Source organism: Octodon degus, unplaced genomic scaffold (assembly GCF_000260255.1).
Source record: "Octodon degus isolate 3935 unplaced genomic scaffold, OctDeg1.0 scaffold00319, whole genome shotgun sequence".
NCBI lineage: Eukaryota > Metazoa > Chordata > Mammalia > Rodentia > Octodontidae > Octodon > Octodon degus.
Genome location: NW_004524895.1, coordinates 530,765 through 549,744, shown reverse-complemented (window position 1 = coordinate 549,744; position 18,980 = coordinate 530,765). Strand labels below are relative to the sequence as shown.

The 18,980-nt window shown below is 43.0% G+C and overlaps 1 protein-coding gene across 1 annotated transcript in view; it reads left to right on the top strand.

Moving 5' to 3' along the window:
* The first annotated feature begins 4,192 nt into the window (after window positions 1-4,192).
* Window positions 4,193-18,980, top strand: part of Atp1b4 (ATPase Na+/K+ transporting family member beta 4) — an 18,979-nt gene continuing 4,191 nt past the window's right edge. Inside the window, exons 1-5 of the mRNA XM_004647660.2 lie at window positions 4,193-4,332; window positions 8,636-8,873; window positions 13,008-13,136; window positions 13,395-13,499; window positions 16,984-17,180. Coding sequence (XP_004647717.1) covers window positions 4,270-4,332; window positions 8,636-8,873; window positions 13,008-13,136; window positions 13,395-13,499; window positions 16,984-17,180 — 732 coding nt within the window. The 5' untranslated portion in view covers window positions 4,193-4,269. The remainder of the gene's footprint in view (window positions 4,333-8,635; window positions 8,874-13,007; window positions 13,137-13,394; window positions 13,500-16,983; window positions 17,181-18,980) is intronic.

The following is an 18,980-nucleotide window of genomic DNA, read 5'->3' as shown; positions in this document are numbered from 1 at the left end:
CTTTGGGGTCACTCCAAACAAGGGATGTCTTTTTCCACAGAGGCCCAAACCTCATAATCTAGAACTCAAATTTCAACCACTGTGATTCTCAACGAGGACTCTCTCTGTGGAGACTTTTCTCCCCCCTCTGACTGCTCTGTTTGTTGGTATGTGCTTCCAAGGTTCATTCTCCCAGTCCATGCTGGCCACCTGTACTGTGCTGCTCCTCCCTGCCCACCAAACAAGCATCGGCTTTTAGGAAGCTGGACCCCTGCGGGTGCACTGCAGTGCCATCCCTCTGCTTGCCAAAAACCATTTGAGAGAGCAGATAAGCAGTAAGTGAGGTGCACTGGGTTTCTAGGAGGCACCAGTCTAGCTAAGGCAGAAATAGGCTCTAACTTAATAATCTGCTCATCACACACAGTAAGAGACACCCTGACTTATTCAAAGACACCATGGGTGGTGCAGAGGATGAATAAGCATGATTCATGGCCACTCTGGCACCTGGGGCACAAAGAATAATAAAACCCAAAGAATTGTAGCCGCCTGAGTAGTAAATTAAGAGATCCTGGGCTCAGCTAGACTCTAGACATCAATGTTACCATGGCAATAAAGGGCTCTGGCGTTCAGCAGCTATTACAGAGCAGGCGTCTAATAGGCTACTCTATGTCACAGCCAAAGCCCAAGCGGATAGCAAAGAAGACCAATTAGCATATGCATTCATTACAGGCTCCTGCACACTTCTTCTCTTAATTCCAATTAGTTGTTTGTTTGAACCAACGTCTCTTGCCTGCATTATAGTCATTAGTGCCTTTTAGGCCCTAGAAATAGGCTTGAATTTCCACAAGGACCTCACAATTTCCCAAACCTTCATTTTTCCCTTGGGGTCTAGTCTTGTATACAGTCACAAACCCACAGCCTTATGTTCCTCAAAATGAAAGTATCTCTCACTGTACAGCTGTACTTGACAGATGGAAGCTGCTCAGAAATGTCATGTGCTAAAGGATCTTACAGGAACCCAGTGAAAACAGAGATCTGGGGCCATTATCTAGGATTGTTCAGGTCAAGGAAACCTTCTCTCTTTAGGCAATAAGCCTGCTGCCTATACCTGCCAGCCACTACTCACAGGGCAGGTGTTCCACAAGGAGAACTTTTGACTCTGGGGAGCAGGCTTGAATCATAAAGTCCAGCAAGGACAGTTCCAAGCTTGAAGGATTGCCCTTCAAGGCCCAGGCCAAAGTCTGCCTATTCCAAGACAGCTTCTTTCTTGAGCATTGTAGCCCCAAGTAAATTCTCCCTACTCCTTCTAGTCCAAAAGGACACCTTTTGCTGGGCAGCATTTATGGGCAGCCTCAGATCTTCACTTGGCCTGGAGCTTCCTTACCCAGTGACTTCAGAATACACAGGTCACTATGGCTGGAAGGCACTGAGATTCTAAAGAGTACTCAAAAATGCTGGTGTGACTTCAAAAGCAAACAACACTTAAGTTTATTGCATGTGAGGCTCTCATAGTCTTCCTAAGGGATCCAGCCCATCTCTGAGCAGGAACGTTCACAACTGCTCTTCAGTGGCTCTAGAATGCACTGCCTCTACACACACACACACACACACACACACACACACACACACACCACACTTTTGTGGAAGTAGCCCACAAGAAGAGATACCATATACTAGCCCATCTGATGGTAAAGTCAAAGATTCTCTGAAGAATGCTACCATCTCTTCTTCCATTGGGAACAGAAGGACAGGAACAGTGCATAAGACTGTTTCTGAATGCCACTTTCAGCAACTGCAAATTTTACCAGGGCAGGCAACCAGGACAGACAAAGGACTTATAAAAGCTGCTTCTAATACTTGTATGGGCATGTAGTTTTAGATGTAAATTATTAGCATTTGATCTGGTGAAAGAGACAAAGCCGCTTTTTTCTCCTTCCCCTCTTGCCTTCGTAACCACTGCTCCATTTGCAAGCTCACTGGCCCTTTGTGGGTCTATTTTGCTGTACTGCTAAACATAATGCTTTATTTTTCTTTAAAATAACAGAAATAATTTCTCTTTTAACTAAAGTTTTTGGTGAGTGCGAAGTCCTGAGTTCGATTCCCTGTACCAAAAAAAGCGCACAGTTAATTAGCACTTTTTGAACATAAATTCATACAGATTTTTGTTTTTGACATCCTGGGAGATTTGATTCTTTTACCCCTCCCAACAGCAGACATTGCAGAAAACAGCCTAGACTGTAGTTGAAATATACTGCAAATACGCTAGGTGTATGTCAAGCCACCAATTCTCAAAAGACTAGAGAAGAAGAGATTTTAGAGAGTAGATATTTTGTTACCAGAGGTCTTGGCACCGTAAACACTCTTTAGTCTCCCTACTCTTGGTACTTGAATTGTTGCTGAAATGATCATGCTGTTTTCTACCTCAGTAAGACAAGTGTTACGGCTTATGTCTAGATGTTCCCCCAAAGCCTCATGCAGTTTTAGATGGGGCTTTTTTGGAAGCAGCTAAATCTATAGTGTGTGATTGATTCATAGTGCAATTCTGCAATTAAGGGTGGGTGATGGCTGGATCAGTCCACTGACTGGATTTGCACCACCCTAATCCCAGAAGTCTAGATAAGATAAAAGGGACAGAAAGAGGCTTGTGTCCCCCTTTTGTTCTTGATACTTTTGCTATCTTCTGCAGTCATAAATGGTTACACCTTTGCCACATGCTACCTTGCCTTGGAGCAGGGCAATATGAACTGAAACCTCTACAAACTATGAACTAAAGAAATCTTTCCTTCCTTAACTTGTGTGTGCTGGATATTTTGTCTCAGTGACAAGAAAAGTAACTCATGTAACCAGTTAACCTACCCACTGGTTGGTTTTTGAATCTTTCATGGACCTCACAATTCTCATATTGTTTTACAATTCTCATATTTAATATCTGGAATCATACAAAACACTAGAGCAGAGCAGGTGTAGATATATAACTCAGTATCTACCCAGACCAGGTAGCTTCTGGAACATGTTTTTCTTTCATTAAAATCCAAAGAAGAGTAAGAGCTTTGCTGTTTTTTGAGTGGCTTCTCTTCAAAGAGAAACTCTGTTAAGGAGGGGTCCAAATTAGAAACATTATAATAAATGAAGTCCTTATTTTAAAGTAACCGCAATTGAAGCCATTTTACTAAGAATATCCTATAGTTGGAGTGATGATTAAACCTATCTAAATGATGGTGTTGTTTGTCTTGGTTATGAACATGCCCAGAACTTCAGTTTCTGCAACATACTCAACCACCTGGGTGTAATGGAGGGGGAAGAGATTTGTAAAGGAAGGACCACAAGCTATATCCAGGCCTCTTAATTATGGAAGCCCTAGTGGACTGGGCCAAAGAGACCAAACCTGCTATAGGATATTTTAAGCTGTTTCTACTAATTTTTCTTTTGCTAGATCCCATATTGGCTTCAGGAGTTATATATGTCTGGGAAACTGACACTGCAAAGTTCTGGCCTGTTCTCTGCCCTGATGCTAAGGGATAAATATAGATCTCAACCACTGCAGAAATTTGGCCAGGATTCCAAGGGGTGTGTGTACGAGGGGCAGTGACTGATGGAGCCACTCTGACATGTGTGCTAGGAAAAGGCTTCTTTATGTCCAAGATTCTCTTTGGAGTGGGAAAGTTAAGACAAGAAATTTCCCTTTGAAATTAGAAGGCACAATCTACATTTTGAGGTGTTCATGGATTGACACAAACAAGGACTATTGTAGGTGGCTTACTGTGTTGGGGGAGGGGGATGAGGAAATCAAAGAGAGTTTTTCCTGACACCCTAGATCCTTTTGCATGAGATCAGCCTCATGAAAAAAGCAAGTTATTCTTGGCCATCTCCCCTCATCCCCAAATCCCACCCATGCCCCACCCCTTACACACTGATATTCAACTCTCAATCGAGAAGAATATGACTTAAGGTTTCCATTGGGTCCATTGTATCTCAGGCACTGGAGAAGGGCAAGGGGTGGAAAGACACATGAAGGAGGGTGGGGTGAGCCACTCATCCTCGTGACCCAGAATATCTCCCCCTCCCTGTAATGATGAGCTTGCTTTTCCATAAGGGCTTTCCTTTGATTCAGGAAAGGGGCCAACCAATGAGAAAGGGGCACGTTAGATATTTTGAGGAAGGGTTCATGCCAGAAGGATTCACTTTTACCAGACGCCAAGCATTCCCAGTAATCAGTGTCTCCTGTACCATCAGAAGCTCCAGGAGTCACCTACGTGCTGCCTCCGCAGCGTGTTTGCCCACTGAACAGCCATGAGCAGGCAGCTGCGGTCCAGAAGGGCTCCGGCCCTTCCTTCTGGTTATCGCTACAAACTTGTGAGTCCCAGGAAGCAGAGCATTTTGCTTTCTGTTTTTAATGGGGCGGGTTGGGGGCTGTGTAGACAATGGCTTGTGACTATCTCTCCTTGGGATGAGCAGAAATAGTGAATCTTTGGGAGACCCAGGATTTCAAGAAGAAACACTGAGTCCCCATCCTCCCACACCCTTAACACCTTAAATTGGTGGATGGAGGGAGGAAGTGCTCTTTCTTGTGGAACAAAGAGGAGGGAAGGGGGAAATATCAGAAAATAAGGAGCCTTTTAATGTTTTTCTTTCTCAGGAGCCTAGAATTTACACAGACATTTTCGTATCTGGGCTTGGAGGTTCCATTCTATTAGTAAAAAATTTACCCAAGAGAGAAGGGGAAGGGGAAGAGAAAATGACAACCACCACCTATCCTGCTGTCCCTTTGGATGGTAGCTTCTTAGAACCCAGCTGGTCTTGTTTCTAAAGCAGAAATCCAAAGCTATTGTTAAAATCATAGACTCCAAGATAGAAGCTGGGGAGAATCTTACCCATCATCACTCCAGAACCTCTCATTATGTAAAGAAGGCTGCTTGGGCTCAGAGCACTGGAATGACTTGCTAGTGAGTGGAGAAGCTGAAGTGAAAATGCAAATCTCCTCACTTCTTATTCACAGTATGTAATCCCCTCATGCTCTGGTAAACCACCTCCCACTTTAACACCTCTTGGCCACCTCACGCTGCCTAACACACATGCACACACACACACACACACACACACACACACACACACATACATACACACACCACCTGTGCTGTCACTATTTAGCTTCTGGGTACATTATTTGATCCAAAAGTTTTTTTACATTTTCTTTGCCATAACTCATTAGTATATGCCATACACAGAACTGTTGGTAGGTACTCACAGAGAGTGCTGTACTGTAAGGGGAAAAAGCATAATCCATTTTTCTTTGGATAAGCCCACTTACGTAACCAGGGAATTAAGTGAAGACTGTCAAGCACCAGTAAAAGAAAACATGAATTCTTCTAACTCCCTGTCAACTACTCAAGGCTTCTCTTAGCTTTCTAGACACAATTTGTGGAATCTTTCTTTTGATATTCCCAAAGTCCCTTCCAGCTCTCAAAGTAGTCACGGTTGGTGGAACAAATATAACTGTTTCTCACTTGGCTTCTTTTCTACTGAATGTTGATAAATTGTTGTGTATAATTTCAGTTATTTGTCAAGTAGTTTAGTTTTTAAATGCATCAGAGGACCATGCTCTTTATAATACTTGATCAAATTTTAAAAATTGTTTGATGTACTCATATATTTAATTTCTCTTTTCAAATTAACCATGCATTCAGATGTTTACAGGTTACTGTTTTGTGTAGGGCACAAATGTGTCCTTTGGGTTGCAAGGTTTGTGTATATATTTGTTTAGATGTTTGTTGCTCAAAATGGAGCCATCTCCTGTCCTTCAGACTTACCCCTTAGGGAAACGTGATTTCCCCAACTCGCAGCCTGTGCCACATTCCAGCACATTCGCACATGTTATACCATGGGGAAGCAGACAAAAACCAAGCTTTGGGGATGTGCATTCTCATCACAAAAGGATCCCTACTGGATTCTGTTAAAGTAGTTGCATGAAATTACATTTTACACATATTTATTTAGTACGAAATTTTCAGGGAAGGCCTCTCTTGCACAATGTGCTATTGCTGTGTTCCTTGAATCAACGAAGACCAAAAAAGAAATCTGAGGTTCCTGAAGTAAGTCTCAGGTGGTATGAGATCTGTGGGAAGAAACTAGCTTAGAGAAGATTATTTCTTCCCAGCAGAGTAAGACTTTGATGACAAGCCATTTTTAATAGGATTATCATGAGAGCACATATCTACAAATAAAATCAGGCTGAGGCCATGGCCAGCCTGCAGAGCAGAGTTGAAAGGCAGGCCTAGGCAACAAGGAGAGAAAAGGAAGATGTTCAGGAGACACAAAGGAAATATAAGCTATCTCTTTCCTCCATGAGGAAAAGAGACATTTCAAATTCTCTGACATTTGCAAATGTAGTAGATTCTGTATGGGCCATGACGACTACCCACTCAGTGCACACGCCTATGGGCTAAGGTGACAAGCTCTGTGACAGTGTTTCCAGAGAGTCCTACATAAAGGCTTTTACTTCAGGTAGGTATGATCAATATTTGGTCAGTAGCCACTGGATACTTAGCTGTGGGCTTCTCACTGTGGATGGTCAACAAGAGATTAGAAAAGATGGATTCAGGCCACCAAGATAGTTCAGAGGACTAAAAACCTGCTTAAGCAAGCTCAGGGACCATAGTTCAATCCCTGGCACCACATACAATGCCAGCCCTATCCCAGGTGCACTGAGTCAGCCACCTAGTCCAGGCGTGGTGGTGCACACCTATAATCCCAGCACAGGAGAGGCTGAAAACAGGAAGATCACTACTAGTTGCAGCTGTGTAGTGAGATCCTGTACCAAATACATAAAAAAGATGGACTTTTCCATGGCATGCTCAAAATAGTTTGGAAGGTCAAATATGTACACAGGTTCACAAAAAAGTTAAAGGGATTTAAGAACATCTATTCCTTCATTTAACATTAAATGAGAGATGAGGTTTATTTTTCTAAGCCTTACACTGTGGATCCATATCAGAGTAAAAAATAATCTTGTATTATAAGCACCTACAATCTCTTGGGAACACAGAAGCTGAGATGTTATTATGCTTCATAAATCTGCTAAGCCACCTGTGGGCATTTGTGCTTAATGTAACGGAGGACAAACTTCATTGTCCAGAGTACCAGGAGACATAGGTTCTGAGACTCAATTATGTCATAAATTTGTTCCACGGTTTTGGTTAAATCCTATCACCTCTCTGGGCCTCATATGGAAAAGCAAACCTTGGCTATTCCTGTCCGTTCTACTATGGTATGTGTGATGTGCAGCTGTACATTTGAACAAATTAGAGAACAATTCAAGTGAACTTATAATCAAGAGCTACACAGCACAGCCGAATGGTGAGAACAGAGCATTGTCATTCTGTGTCACTTTTACTGATTCTGAATATTCCAATTTCATGCTTACCCCACCAAAAGCAGCATTTTTTTAGCAGTTTGCCCTCTAAGTGGCCCTTGAGGAATCAAGCAGGGCGGGGAGAGAAGACAGAGAACCAGCAGAGAGTTTTTGGCATTGACCATTTGACATATCTAACCCTAACAGGTGCACAAGCTCCGCCACTCTTTAGACTTGGACAGCAGAGAGAACGGAGGGTGGCCTTATTTTCTGATGTGGCAGTGAGCCTTGGCAAACACCTACAGAGAAAAGATACAACACCCCTCCAGTCTGTATTTGAAAGGCATTTAAAACACCACTTGAAATCTGAGTTTTTTGGTATTTTTTTCTCCTTTTTGTTTAATTTTCTCAGAACCACTCTAAGAATATTACAGTTCCAAATCTCAAGAAATGGCTGCAAGCAATCAGAAGATATGTGCTGAGCTCTTGCTACATGCCCAGCTTTTTGCCTAGGGAGAGGAAATTAATGAAGGAAGAATTGAAGGCTCAAGGCTTGGGTAATCCGTCCATCCAGCTTCAGGCATGAAGGGGTTCCAGCTATGGCAGTAGGGCAACAGAAAATAAATTCCCATCCCTTTCTTCTGTCAGGAAGGTAGTCTTGAGAAGAAGTACAATAGTTGGCCTCTCTCTCCAGTGCCCATCCTCTATTTAGGCGCAACTTGGGGTGGTGAGTTTGAGCAAGGAGTTAGAACAAAGCAGGCTTGAAATGAGAATTTGCAATTATACTATCATATTTAGACTATCTAAGACTACTCCATCTTCTAGTGGAGCTCAACTCTGCACTGACAGGTCAATGTTTAGAGGAAGGCCATGGTCTCAGGATAGGGTAGTGACATTAGATGTCCTAACGGAACAGCCCAAATGCCAGAAGCTGAAAAATAAAGCTTGTGTCTCTATGGAAAGAGTACTGATTCAGTGTTGATCAGAGAAATGATATTTCCTCCAAAAGAACAGAAAGAAGACTAGTCGTGGTGGTGCACACCTGTAATCCTAGCTCTTGTGAGGCTGAACACAGGCAGATCACTACAAGTCTGATCTACGTAGTGAAACCCTGTAGACCCTTACTAAAATATGTTTAAAAAAGAACAGAAAGAAAAACCACCTCTCCTAACAATGGGTATGTTTATGAGGAAGTGGAAATTTGAAGGATCTCCAAATATGGACTCATTTCCATTTATTTTTGGCTTGTGGGGTGCGCCATTGGGCTTTTTTTCTTTTAAAGAGGATTGTACTTTGTCCCTGTTCCAGGATCATCAGGGGGAAGAGAATCAGCACTACATAGCAGATAAAGAAGAAGAAGAAGCAGCTCCTGTGATGGTGGTGCCTGATTTGGGAGAAGAAGAGGAAAAGAAAGAGGAGGAAGAGGAGGAAAAGAGTCAGGACCAGCCCATAGGTCATGCCTGGTGGCAGAAATTGCAGATCATGGTCAAATACCTGTGGGATCCAGAGAGAAGAATGTCTCTGGCCCAAACAGGTCAGAGCTGGAGTAAGTCCCATTCATCCCAATGCCCCAGTCTGGTGTCTTCCTTTTGGGCATGGTATCCAGGGATCTTTTACCATATACTGGCTGAAAACTTCTCTTAATATTGCATATAAAGTCACCAACACCTAGAGAAACGCCTGGACTGTGGACAGATCCATGTGAACCAACTCAATAAATAGATGAACGAACTTGACTGAAATCCACTGGGCTCAGTATGCAATGCAGACAGCCAGTGAGGGTGAACTGACAAGACAGGAACTTTTTTTCAAAGTCCTAGCCCTGTCACTTTCTATCCATGTGAGTTTTAGGTTTATCATTTTCCTTCTCTTAGCCTCAGTCTCCCCACCTGTCAAATGAAGGGAAACAGTACCTGCCTTGCCTCTCTTACAAGATCAGCTTCACACTGCATCATAAAATTTCAAAGCTGATAGTACTAATCTTAGCAGAAAGGGCTTTTTACAATGTGGCCTAGTGAGACAGTCTTGGGTTCAGTCCCTATGACCTGGAAAAAAAGTGCTACCCAGAAGGTATTTTTTCTAGGCTATGAGAACCAAGTCCCTGCTAACCTGAGAAAAGCCTTGTCTTGTCATCTAGTAATGTCAGAGATGGGGAACCAACAGGCCTGTCCCTGGTCACACATTGTAGATGCTTGATTCTCCCATGTAGACACAGAAGGGTTATGTTTAAGGGCATCATTACTACAGATTAAGACTGGGCCTCCATGTTGCTTGATCAATGGCAGAATTTATTCCTCAGCCTCCCCTTTTTGTACCATATGTTTACATCATTTTTACCTCACAACCTCCCTAACATTCCCTTGCCCAGATCCTAACTTCTCTTTAAACTATCACTGCTGGGCCTTCTCCAGCTTAGCCCATAGCAAAGTTCACACTTGCCACAGCCTAGAAAAATAAAGAGCTGCTGGTTTGGACCACAATCCATAGGAGAAAAAACAGAGGATGCCATGGATTAAATGAGTCCCTTAGTGCCAAGGGTACAGGTTACTTAAGTTGATGGCCATGCCTTCCTAAGGCCCCTTTGGCTGATAATTCCCTTCTTCCTAATTAATGTCACTAATTCAGCCCAGTGAGGGAAAAATATCCAGCTCTACTTCTGGAATTAGGAGCAGCAGGTGAGGGGCTCTGACCAACTTCCACCTCCTGTCATCCCTCCTCTCTTCCAAGCCCCACCTTTCCCATCCCTCAAACTGTCATCTGGAACAAATGTCCCATTTAAGGGATATTCCGACATTCTGGAAGTTGCAGACAAATGTTGGACATTCACTGGGGCTCCAAAAGGAATACAGCTGTTTTGCCACTTCCTAAAGAATACTGCAAAAACAGGTCTTGTGAAATACAAGCACAATTCTGGGCTGAGGAGCCCTGCATTAATCCCTAACCAGCCAGCCACTGGAACCTCACCAACTGAGCTGATCTAAATTGCTCCCATGGAAGACAATCCATAGTCAAATAAGTGGGGATGAGGAATGAAGCTTCAAGTACCCAGGGAGGATACAGCATTGGAAACACTTGTACAAATGACCATAGACAGAACGCTGGGTAGCAGGCCTAAGGAGAGTCCAGCAATTCAAGCTTCTGTTGAGCTACCCCTTGACAAAGGGAAAATGGTAATGTTAATTTCCAGAGTGCCCTCTTTCCTGAGGGCTAGGTGCCTACTTGAGCTTTACTAAGTCTGGTCCAACCTAGGCATCAATATTTTGAACATATTCACACAGCCTGTTAACACAATTTGAGCTTCTCCTTTGGTAGCTGGGCAACGCTTTTTCTTAGGAACTGTATGTTATTTTATTGGATACTGACAAGAACTATATGAGGTTGTAATATTATTATCCCTATTTTGCAGATGCAGAAACTGAGGCTTAGAGAGGAAAAGTAACTTGTCTAAAGTCACACAGTAACTATAAGTGACAGTGCTGGAATTCAAGCACCAGTCTCTTCTTTTGCCAGGACAATGCACCATCTTCATGAATTCCAACAATCATCAAGGCTTTGATGGAAGGGCCAGGGATATAGCTGAGTGGCATAAATCCCTGCCTGGCAAGTGCAAGGTCCTGAGTTCTATCCCAGGTACCACAAAAACAGAAAAAGAAAAAAACCCAAAGCCCTGATGGGTTAAGAGCCTCAGGACCAGATGGGCTACTTGGTTGGAGGAGTGAATCATTGGGAGCATGGGTACTTACTGTTTGATCCAAGCCTGGGTGGGGCATTCACGAGAAAGCCCTATGTTCCCTCGGGCAGGGCCTGAGTAAAATGTGAATATCTGAAGCAGAAAGGATCAGTACTGGAGGGATCAGTGGGTTCAAGCTGAGGTCACAGTCTTTTGCCTGGGGGAGGGAGATAGTCTATCACAGACTCCACAGAACCCTTTCTATGTGAGGTTCACAGAGCTCCTTGCTAGTGCCATTTTCCCATCTATAAGTTCCCAGTCATACATCCTGGGGATTATAAAAAGGAAGAAGGAGAAGGAGAGGAAGGAGGAGGAGGAGAAGGAAAAGAAGGAGAAGCAAAAGGAGAAGCAGGAGGAGGAGAAGCAGAAGAAGGAGGAGGAAGAGAAGGAAGAGGAGGAGGAGCAAGAGGAGGAGGAGGAGAAGAAATTTGCAAAGGAATATACTCGTGTTCCATTGCTTCATGTTCATGAATGTAACTACTGAACTGGGACAGCTTCAACTGCTGTTCTAGTCCCAGGGTGGAGGTGGGGTGGATGCGCAGAGGAGGAAGCACACAGCACCTTTCATTCCAACAGCCAGGGAGCAAAAGCCAGGTGCCACAAGCACATGAGCACTGCTGTTTCTTCTCCAGGGCCTCCAGCTGAATCAGTGTGTCTGCACTCCAGTTCTCCTTTTGTTCATCTTATGAAACATAGTTCATTTCCAGCTGGGTTACTATGGGTTTTTTTTCTCCAGCTTCACCCTCATCCTTTTTTGGTCTTATTTCTTTGGCTCATAGTTCAGTTGAAAACTTAATATTTGAATTTAGTCTGGGGCACATCAAAGTTATGTAGTTTTTTTCTAGTCTCTTGCTCACTATTCAGCTGGTCCTGTAGCAATAATAATTACAATGATGAGGGGCCAGGGAGATGGCTCAGTGGAATAAAGTGCTTCCCTGGCAAGCGCAAGGCCTGAGTTCAATCCCCGGTTCGGCCAAAAAAAAATTATAATGATGACACTTGCCGCTTACATAATACTTAATATCTGCCAGGTGCTATACAATGCTGTTTATATACATTATTTAATGCTAAAAAGTAAGTAGAGTACTGTCATTATTCTTGTTTTCCAGAGAAGGAAGTTGTGGCCCAGTAAGGTGAGCAGTGTGTGGAAGATTAAACAGCTAGAAAGTGGTGTGCTCAAGACAGGATGTGAGAAAATCCTGAATTTCAGATATTGCTAGGGATGTAGGGGAGGAAGTAGTTACTGAAAGTGTCATCATGCTGCCTGTGATGAATCAGGGGCCCAGAAAGCGTCTGTAACTTGCCCAAGTTCACAGACATCAAATGTCCGTGATTAAGTACCATTTCCTCCTCCTCCCTTTCCTACCCTGAATTAGTGCTCTTTTCAAAAAATAGAGCCACTTAAACTTTGCTGAAGATTAGTAAGATTTAAGATAAGCAGGGTAAAACCTTACTGCTTTGATTAGTGGCAAGTCCAGTGGAAATTAATCAAAAATTTGGATTATAGACTATGGGAAAAGAAATGCCATTTGCACTACTTGCAAATACATATAATCACTAGAACCCAGCCGCTAGTACCCTTCAGGGCACCTGCTTTAATGAATAGTGAAGAATGATATATACTTAGGACATCAACTGTTGCCCAGAGGACTCTCAAGCAATTTGTCCTCTGCAATACTTTAAGCGACACTTCCCTGTAATCCTGTTCGTGATCATCATGTGCGCAGCAAGCCCTTCCATCGCAGATGCTATAAAGGTAAACTATAATCAGAACCCAACACAATCCTCACAGACTCCTTATTGGTGAAATCTGAACCAACAAGGACATATTGAATCTGAGAGATTAAAAAATGTGTCTTGTGTTTGGGTTGGTTCTGGTTTGTGAGTTCAAATGGGGAGTCAGGGTTTGTTGGCATGCACTGACCACTGTCATCTTTGATTGCTCTGCAGGCCTGACTTTATTCATTTACTTTTTCTTCTATGCCTCTCTGGCTGCTGCGATCACTCTCTGCATGTATGTGCTATTTCTGACCATCAGCCCTTACATGCTGACCTTCCCTGAGCAGGTGAAGACTCCCGGTGAGTGTGTCCAAATGGCCTGTGTTGTCAAAACTTGCTGGACAGAAATCTATCACAGCATGTTCTACCTCAATTAACTTTGGTTCTTCCTGGTAATAACATAGAGCTTCAATTATTAAGAGTAAAAGTAAAATAGTACTTGGCAAATTTATGGTCCTTTTCATTTTTGATCATTGAGGAGGAAATGGTTTGATGGGAATCAGTACAAAAATTATTCAAGAACAGGTTAATACATCCCAGACCTGTTTTCATTGCCAGGAGTTATGATCAGACCCTTCGCCCACAGCCTTAACTTCAACTTCAACGTTTCTGAACCTGACACTTGGCAGCATTATGTGATTAGCCTAAATGGCTTCCTCCAAGGTAAGTTCCTCAGAATAGCAAAAACTCTCTTGAAATGCAATTGGTGGGAATTCAAAATTCAGCTGGTCCAGGAATTCTAGTCCTAGTAAAGTCAACCTATCTGGGTCTTCCTTACTTTGCATCCCGCTCAACACCCTGCATCCAAGCAAAGCTGCTCCAGTGTGTGATTGCATGTCACTGTGAAAGTGTACAAGCCTGCTCTGCAGCCATCCCATAACTTCTTTGATACAACTTATTTCCTCTCCATGAACACCCTATAGCACGTAGATAAATTCGAAGCACTTCTAGGTGGCTCAATAGGAATCCCTGATTTAAAAAAATTTCTGGAGGGTGATAGTGGTGAGTAAAGGAGAATGTCCTCCAGAGTGGGAAGGTTTTTGTCTCCTGTACCATCTCAAGATATGAGTATTCAGTTCTCGCAAACTGGCTAGCTTGAAGGAAGAAAGTGGTGTATTTGTTAATAGCAATCCAGAAAGGAGCGAGAGGAATAACCTCTGGGTGACATCTTCCCAACATTTTCATCTCAAATATTTTGAAGATACCTCTTTCAGGAAAAAATGGACTTGTGGGAGGCTCTTCCACATGGTAAAAGTGGAAGGGTGGTAGCACCTTGGATAAGGTTAAACCCAAAACATACAAGTTCTGCATTTATCCAGCAATCAAGGAGAAATTCCAGTGGGATTTGCATTTGGTGCATGCCATCATTGTGGGGAAAGAAAAGCAGTGCTGCCTTATTTGCTGTCCTGTCCTGGCTATGCCCCAAATAGGGGCATAGGGATAGCTTGCAGAATGCACACTGAAATGGGAGGGTAGTGATGCCCTATCACATGCCAGAAAGTATTCTTCAAAATGTGCAATTTTTTTCACTCAACTTTAGTCCTTCATAGCAGAGTCCGCTGTCCTCATTTTACAAACTGAGTAAAACTGAGTTTCAGAAAGGGAAAGGGACTTGATTGAAATATAGCAGTAGAAGCAGTGGTTGAACTGGATGATTTGATTCCCTTGCTATGCAAAAGTGTTATCCAAGGACCTGCAATGTAGCTATAACCTGGGAGTTTTTTAGCAAGACAAACTCCTGAGCCCCACTCTGGAGCTGCTGAAGCAGAATCTGCATTTTAACAAAAATTATAGTTGCTTTGTAGGAACTTTAAAGTTCAAGAAATGCTATTTTTCATAACTCCACGCTATTGTCATCTGACCAGGAGTTAGAAATTAAGCCTCCTACCAGTAATGCTTAAAATGTTGTTTTGATAACACTGGGCCTCAGATCTCTCACCTGTGGAATGAGAACAGCTGGGTTCTTTCTGAATCTGTGTAGTTCCATTTTTGACCACACCAAAAAAAAATGTTTAGGGCATAACAGTCAGGAAAATATCTTCTTTTCTTTCAAAATGCTTATAAGCTATTGCAAATATGTCCACTGCCAAAATCTCTGCTGAGGAAATCCCTCTGAGAAGTGAGTGGGTGAAGAAATACCAATTCTGACCTAAAATGGAGTCATGGGACATTAGAAAAAGCCTTGAGTCTTTAGCTCCTAAGAGTAGATAATGTGACCTGCTAAAAAGGAACACATCTCTGAAATAGACATCCCAGAGTATCAGTTTCACTCCCATGAGGACTGCTATTTTGCAATAAGGGTCATACCCATGTCACATTATTTTTAAGGGACTACCTCAAGAGAAACAATGAGCACATGATTGCAGTTGCTATTTAGAAAGTTATTATGTGACCATAGTTCTTGCTCTTAAAAAAGTTTATAGCAAGGACTTCAACTGAATGTGGCTTTGCCAAAGGAAGAATAAAGGCATAGCCAAGTGGAATAAATTCAAAATTACTAATTGTCTAAACAATATTAATACAAACTTTTATTCTCAGTAAACTAAGAGAAAGTAGCTGTATATCTATCCTAACTTTGTTGTGTATACATATATTTTTTCCTCCCCCTTTTCACAACAAAACTGTCTCTTATTTACACTTTTGTGAAGTTAGTAACGAATGACACTAGGTTGCTTAGCAACTGATAGCAAATCTTAACCAGACAGGATGTTCATCTCAGAACTGAAGTAGCTTGTTTGCTTTAGGCAGTGGGCCAAGTCTCACCTACATATATTTGATCGATTTCCTAGCTTCGTGGCTCGCACCATATCCCCCTTTTATGTTTTGCATCTTGTCCTCTGAATAACTATTATGAAGACAACTGTATGCATTGTATTAATTATTGTACATGTCCTAATAGCCTGTTTTGAAACTGTTTCATTGTTATTTTATCTTTTTTCTCATTAAAATACAATTTTTAAAAACTGAAAAATAGAAAAATTAAACAATGAGGCACAAAATGAATAAATAAAATTACTAATTGCCTCTCAACAATATCACACCCAGGCCACAACCTTCATAATGGCCACAATCTTTAGATGTGGCTCCAACAGCACATTTTGAATGTTACCACTGGTATAGTCTGCTAGGAAAAACTGAGCTACTTCAAACATGAATGCATGGGTCTAACAAGCTTCGCTGGACTCCATCATTTGGAACCAAATTAGAAATAATGCAATAATTTACAGAGCCCATTTTTTAAACACATAGCTAGTACCTCAAAGAGGAAACAGAGAGAGGTCCTTGCCACTCTCTCCCCAATGTGTTTACCTTGGACATCTATTACATTCCATCCAATGGAAAAGGAAAGTAATTCTGAACATCTCACATCTCAGGGTCTTATCCTTCTCCCTCTTAGTGAAGATCCTGCAGCTGGCATTTGTTTGTCTTTCAAACTAAGTCCCTACTTTCCTGTGCTAACTTTCCTCTGTAACAGTTGCAGAGCTGGTTTAGTCTTTTTTCTTTCTCCTCTACTTCCTCTTCCTACCCCTGTTATTCTTTCACTTTCCTTCTGTCCCACAGTGTATACTTCCCACTCTCTTACACCCAATCCTTCCATTGACCTCAGAAGATATTTTCTAAATTGAACTTAAGGAGATATAACCTAGGAATTTAGGGGCCAGGGAGGTGGCTCAGTGGAATACAGGCTTCCCTGGCAAGCGCAAGGGTCTGGGTTAAATCCCCGGTTCTGCCAAAAATCATAATATATGTCATGCTTTAATGTGATTCAAACCATCTTACAAAGTGTCTATTCTTGTCCCCAAAGCAGAAGGGACAACATTCTAAATTTGCAGTTTATCATATATTAAAAAATAAGCTGGCCAACTCATCACCCAGAGACGAATGTCTAGAAGTTCTGAGGGAAGGACAAGCAAGAAGCAGGCAACCAAGCCAGTTAAAATGACTGGCCAAGAAGGCTGCCTGGAGGATATTTCTGTGAAAACCCTTGGCACCTAGTGACAGGTCAGGAGTCTCAGGGCAAACTGGGCTTTTAAAAGGGTACAGGCAAGCTGGCTGAAGGAAATCAGGCAAAGAGGACTACTGAAAAAATAGCCTTCCCCTATAATACCCATCTAACATGCCTGTTTACCACCCACACATGCTTCAGGTTATAATGACAGTCTTCAAGAGGAAATGAATGTAGATTGTCCTCCGGGTCAGTACTTCATCCAAGATGGCAATGAGGATGAGGACAAGAAGGCCTGCCAGTTTAAGCGCTCCTTCCTGAAGAACTGCTCTGGTCTGGAGGACCCTACTTTTGGATATTCTACTGGACAGCCTTGCATCCTCCTAAAGATGAACAGGGTATATTAGCCCTTGATATCTGATGGTGATAAGTGGATGAGCTAGGTAGGAAAACACTCCATTTCTTTTGGGCTCTCATCTTCACACGCTGCAGGTTTGGCCATTTTTATCAACAGCTTCAGGAATGCCAACAAGCAGCCAAATCCACTGATTCCTTTTCGTCCATGAGTATTGCCTGTTGCCATTATTCTTTCCTCTCTCAATCTTGCTCCTTGGTGGGCTGTGTCAAGAAAGGTGTCTTAAGCTGTTTGGAACAAAGGATTAATGTGGAGGTGCATGAGGGATAGCACTTTTATCATTAAAAGATACATTTTCCAGCTGGTGTCCTAGCACAGAGCAATGATCCCAGCTACTTAGGAGGTTGAAGCAGAAGGATTGCAAGTTTAAGGCCAGCCTGGGCAACCTAATGAGACTGTGTCTCAAAATAAAAAATAAAATGAGCTCAGTGCTTGAGCTCTTAGTATGCAATGCTACATTTCATTCCAACTTCAAGGGCAGCCTGGGCAACTATGTGAGACTTGTCTCAGAATAAAATTTCATTCCCAGTAAAAGAGAGAATGAGAGATGAGAGACAACAGAGAGACAGACAGAAACAGAGACAGAGACAGAGACAGTGACAGTGACAGTGACAGAGACAGAGAAAGACCGTGCCAAGACAGAGAGAAGACAGAAGACAGCATTTTCCTGCTCTTTTGTCATGGTTTAGGCATGACAAAGCCTTACCTAAAAGTTCTTTATATCTTTATGGTTATCTTGCTACAGTTTTTTCTGCGTGTAGATATCGGGCCAAGATAAAACAAGAAATACATTGAGTTGTATAACTCTGGAGTTGTAGCTTTTGCTGTTCATGACATGTCTTTCTTTCTTTTTATTTATTTATTTATTATTTATTTATTTATTGGAGGTAGAGTGTCCTTACATAGTGCAGGCTGGCCATAAACTTGCTTATGTAGCCCAGCCTGGCCTCAGCCTCACAGTGATCCTCCTGCCTCAGCCTCCCAAATGCTGTAACTACAGGCGTTCCCCACCACACCCGGCCCCAAGTGTTCATTCTTGATTGTTGCAAATTTATTCTTATTCATAGACTGTTTATAGACTTGACACTGTCTGGCCTTTGGAATACTTTAAGCCACCACATTGAATACTTAATTTGGCAATCATGTCAAGCAGAGAAAACAAATGTGTGACAGCCCCTCTGATAAGCTGTGGGGTTGGGGTTTCTTGGGATGGGACTGTACCCTTCAGGGACTGAAATGGGGGCCTCCAATCGTGGCTCTGGAGCTGAGAGGGGTGCCCTGTTGCTCACAGGGTGGCCCCCTTTTCTGCCTGCACATGTGCTGGATAAGGACCACAGATCCTGGGCGTGTAGTGACTTGCGTGTACAGCGCTTCTCAGCGAGGCCTGTGGAAGCGCATTCCACGGCAGCACCGCTTCCCACCAGGCCAACAGCCGGGGCCCGCTGACTTCTCTTCCTCCGGCTTCTCTGCAGCCCGGTCTGACTGGGCTCCATGTGGGCTGGTGCAACCGCGTCTCACAGAACATGGGAGCCCACCCTGAGGTGCTTCTCCAGGGCCCACCGCCTCTGAGGCACTGAGGGCCTTTGCCTCTGTGGGTGTAGTCTGGTGTCACTTGGAGACCCGCTTGTTGTAAAGGCCTGAATGAGGGGGTTTGCATGGAAAATGTGTGCGTGTTTGTGTCCCTGAGGTTCTGTGTACTTTGAGGGGCAGGAACTCACCTTGACAAGGGTGGACGAAAGCAAAGTCTGGCTGGTGCTGGAGGTGGCCCTGCTGGGTGTGTGTA